This window comes from Chenopodium album, chromosome 8, assembly GCF_948465745.1.
Source record: "Chenopodium album chromosome 8, dcCheAlbu1.1, whole genome shotgun sequence".
Classification (NCBI taxonomy): domain Eukaryota; kingdom Viridiplantae; phylum Streptophyta; class Magnoliopsida; order Caryophyllales; family Amaranthaceae; genus Chenopodium; species Chenopodium album.
The window spans coordinates 26650812-26654823 of record NC_137841.1 but is presented as its reverse complement, the minus strand read 5'-3'; the positions used below and the strand labels follow the sequence as shown (position 1 = coordinate 26654823).

Genomic DNA, 4012 nt, shown 5'->3' with positions numbered 1-4012 from the left:
CGAACTTGACCCGACCTGAATTGACCCGACCCGAACCCGACCTGAATGACCTGTTTGCCAGGTCTAGTGTGAACATAAATAATTTTTTTCCTGAAGAGGAAATTGTGCAATATTGGTCAAACTTCCTAAAAAGGCAAGTGATGCAATAATAAAAGAACAGAGAAAGTATATAACACACATTAGTCATAATTTAGGGTACGCCACTGCAAGGAATCTCTATGCCCAACTACCCAAGTTACATAACAAACCAAATCAAAACGAAACTAAGCTAATTGCAATTATAGCATTTAATCTAGCAACTAGGACCATGCATGCGTCCATGCTACATGTATCATAGCAATCAATACGTCGCACTGTCGCAGTAGGCCTCTCTACCTCAAGGATAAACGATTATACACATAAACTTGTTACGAAATACTCAGTACTATATAAACACTTTAATACGATAAATAAATCATCATAAAGATGAGAATAAAAGGTGCATAATTATAATAAAGATGAGTACAATAGTGATGTATCATGAAATTATCAATTATGGACATTTTGGACCTCCTCTTTTGGTCTTCCAATTGTTGTAGCAAGGGCATACACTTTTATTCCCATAATACCCCGGAGGCACACACAAGCATTTCCTGCAACACTTCTGACAAAAGAACATGCATGGCTTGTGATATTGAGTCTTGCTACACCTTCTTGTGCAATGTGAAGGGCATTCTGGTCATTTCACATACAAATGGAATAAATGATGGTCAGTTTGTTAGGTTTCGTTTATGTTTTTCTCCGTCAAAATAGTAGTATTAAACAGTCAACGAAGCTAGTTTGACTCGAAACAGACAACTAATAACTGAAAAATAAGGTGTACGAACAAAGAGTGCGTACTCTATGAAATTTCAACATTCTCACACTTAATTTTCTAACACTTTTGTTCACGAGATTTATGATTTAATTCTCAATGCCCCGATCACAATAAATGACTAGAAAATGAAATTTTAAAATTTATATTCACTTACATATAAGCATGAATTTGCTAAGTTATTAATGTTGTTCACGTTTCCTATGTTATTTAGTCTCTAATTACTCAAGCTTAGAAGGCTAATTATTTAATCGGATTATTACTTCCGTATTTGATATTTTTCCTGTTTAATCACTTTTTTTTAAGAATAAAAAATTATAAAATAAAAGAAATATATGAGAAATAAAAAATGGAAAAAGATATTAAAAAAATAAAGTATATTAAATGAAAAGGAAATATACAACTTAAGCTAGAAATGAAAAAGGAAACACAATATATAAACATTTATTACATTAATTTACTCGTGAATTGTCGAAAAATTCTCAAATTAATAGTACTAAAAAACAAAGTATATTAAATGCTTAAATACAACCCATATAGCATTACTCGTAGAAAAATGTCCTTTTTACTAAAAATACGGAGTATAAATATTTAACGGTAGTAAATTTCCAAAAAAAAAATTGCACAATTTAAGATACTATGGAAATTTAAAACTAAAAATTTGCTTTCTCCAGTAGTTCTCCAAGAAATTTAGATGAAAACAAATATTTAAGAAAGAAATAAAAAAAAAAAAAAAAAAAAGCATGAACACTTTCCAACATTTTCATGCTAAACAATGGTCAAATTCATACTTTAACGTAATTTATCATACACTAAAAATGATACACTAAATTTATCTCAAGTTTGTAATTTAGGAGAATGAAAACACATGTTGTCACTAATAAAGCAAAAGAGAAAATGAAAATGAACTTACGAGTGCTTTTCACACTCCCTGGGCCATATGAACCCTGAAATTAAACAAATTGTACAAGGCACATGTTAAAACACAAATATACAATCTAGTTTCTTGCTTAACGCCTCAAATAAAGAAACTCCATAAGTATTGGGTGAGTTGGACTTACCTTGTTAACATGGTTCGTTGTACTAGTAGCCAAGACCTGTTATGCAATTTAGAACAAGAGTAAGTTGTTGGAATGAAAATTGCAAGAAAAAAAGTGCTACATTGTGTTTTATGACCAAATAAAATCTAAAAGATTCGAATTTAAATGAAATTAAGCTGGTATTTACCCAATTTTGCAACAAGGCAAAGGAGATGAGAGCCAAGACTAAAACAGCAAGAACTGATTTGGTCATTGTTGAGAGAAAAACAAAAGTGTAGATATTGGTGGAATATGAAGCACTAAAGTTTGAGGTTAGTGCAGCCCATAAATAGAAGCGACTACAAAAGAGAACAAAACCCATTTACTTTGGCATGTGCTTTTCAATCATTACGTGTCACTTAGACATTAGTCCATTGCTAGGAAGGGTATTTTTTCGACTGTATTCAATTTTTTTTTTTTAAAAAAGTGAAGAAACTACTGCATCCATTTTTTTTAGTTAACATATATTTCTGTTTAGAAAGTTTTTTTTGGTTAACACGTTTTTTTAGGGTAAGTTTTTTACCTTGCATTTCAAGCTACCCCACTTTCTTTATGATCTTCTCTCACACACTCTCTCTCATCTCCTTAATATATGTGCCTAAATCAAATGCGTCAACTAAATAGAAACGAAGGAAGTATACTAAAGAGGCGACTTAAGAAATAGTGAATAGTATGGTTTCTATAATTCTATCCTAGTGGTCTTATAGCATAAGAACCTACGTGTAGAAACCTGATTGTGTCTCCCCAAAAACAAACTCAGTGATGAGTACTTTTCACGTCATTGATATCGAGTAAGGTAAAATGTTGAAGAGTCTCATGAATTCTTCTGTTTTCTAAAATGTTTTAATAAAAAAAATTCATTTATGTTTTTGAAAATTATTTATTTTGTATCCTATTTATGAAAAACGTCCAATCGTATTTAGTTTAATCCTTAACATGGTTCCAATAATTGTGTAGTTGAATGGGGCTTAAAAAGACCCTTCCAATAAACTAGGCCTAAAACGAGTTTTATGTTTGACCCAATGATCATGTGGAAGCTCCATTGATCTTAATTATATTCCTAAACCAATTAGGATTAATTAGAAGCTTCTATGAATTTCTAAAAAATCTTAATTATCCTTTTTGAAAAGATAAGATTAAAGAATTTGAAACTGAATAAAACTTCTCTTTTTGAAATTCCTAATTCTAATCGAAATGAAAAACGTTTAAATATGATCAGATATTATATTTGTACCTCATAATTTTTGTCCAAATCTTAAATGGTTGGACGGCTGTTGAAATTATCTTTCCAATGATATACTATAATATTAATTCTGAGCTATAACGAAAAGGATATGAAAGAAATACGAAACTCTATCCAAAACTGACATCCTTCCACTATTTCGACCATATCTTTTATTTTACAAAAGATTTTAATCAAATTCTAATTGGGTTAGAAAGAAGACTTCACGAGCCTTCCAACGACACGTTATATGACTTATTTCAACTTATATATCAAAAGATATGATAAAACAAAATATGCAAAAAAACTATTTTCATCGCGCCGCGTCGCGATGGTCCTATCGCGCCGCGATGCTTTTTATCTTGCCGCGTCAAAAGGAATTCTATTTTGATTCAAATTCTAACTCTTTTCTAACCGTCTTCAATTATTTTTCTCTATAAATAGGATCGTATTTCCCCGTTTTCAATCATCAACAATCATCTATTCTATTCTCTCTCTCTTTAAGATAGAAGCTTGTTCTTTCTCCCTCTTTCTAAGCCTTTTCTTTTCAAAAAATACAACATTCGTCCATCACGAGACTTAGACACACCTAGCCAAGCTCAAAGTTGCCTTCGTCCTAGATGTGAAAAATTGATAATTTCTGAGGGTTTGGTCTAAAATCCCTATTTTAATTATTTAAATCATTTGTCTGATTTAATATTTTCATTGAAGTTACTAACGTGTGTATTTGTTTTGATAGAAAGAGATACGAGGCAACAAAGTGAGTAATTTCATTGCTTTATTTACTTAGAAAACATGTTTATATTATTTAAGTTCCTAGTATTATGTTAGGATGTCTTTTATTGATTCCTAGTATCA

General features: G+C 30.8%; 1 protein-coding gene across 1 annotated transcript; it reads right to left on the bottom strand.

The window, feature by feature from the left end:
• Window positions 1-240: 240 nt before the first annotated feature.
• LOC145555976 (gibberellin-regulated protein 4-like) lies at window positions 241-2204 on the bottom strand. Its single transcript, XM_081617677.1, has 4 exons — window positions 2081-2204; window positions 1915-1950; window positions 1767-1800; window positions 241-714 (listed from the first exon to the last, which is right to left on the bottom strand). Exons 1-4 carry the CDS (start codon window positions 2144-2146, stop codon window positions 533-535), a joined length of 318 nt encoding a protein of 105 aa, XP_081473803.1. The 5' UTR covers window positions 2147-2204; the 3' UTR covers window positions 241-532.
• Window positions 2205-4012: the final 1808 nt, after the last annotated feature.

Excerpts from the sequence above, each read along its gene's own strand:
- LOC145555976 (XM_081617677.1), bottom strand. The coding sequence starts at position 2,146 with ATGACCAAATCAGTTCTTGCTGTTTTAGTCTTGGCTCTCATCTCCTTT. Across the intron at positions 1,951-2,080 it reads TTGCCTTGTTGCAAAATTGG|GTCTTGGCTACTAGTACAAC; the intron begins GTAAATACCAGC and ends ATTGCATAACAG. Across the intron at positions 1,801-1,914 it reads CAACGAACCATGTTAACAAG|GGTTCATATGGCCCAGGGAG; the intron begins GTAAGTCCAACT and ends GTTTAATTTCAG.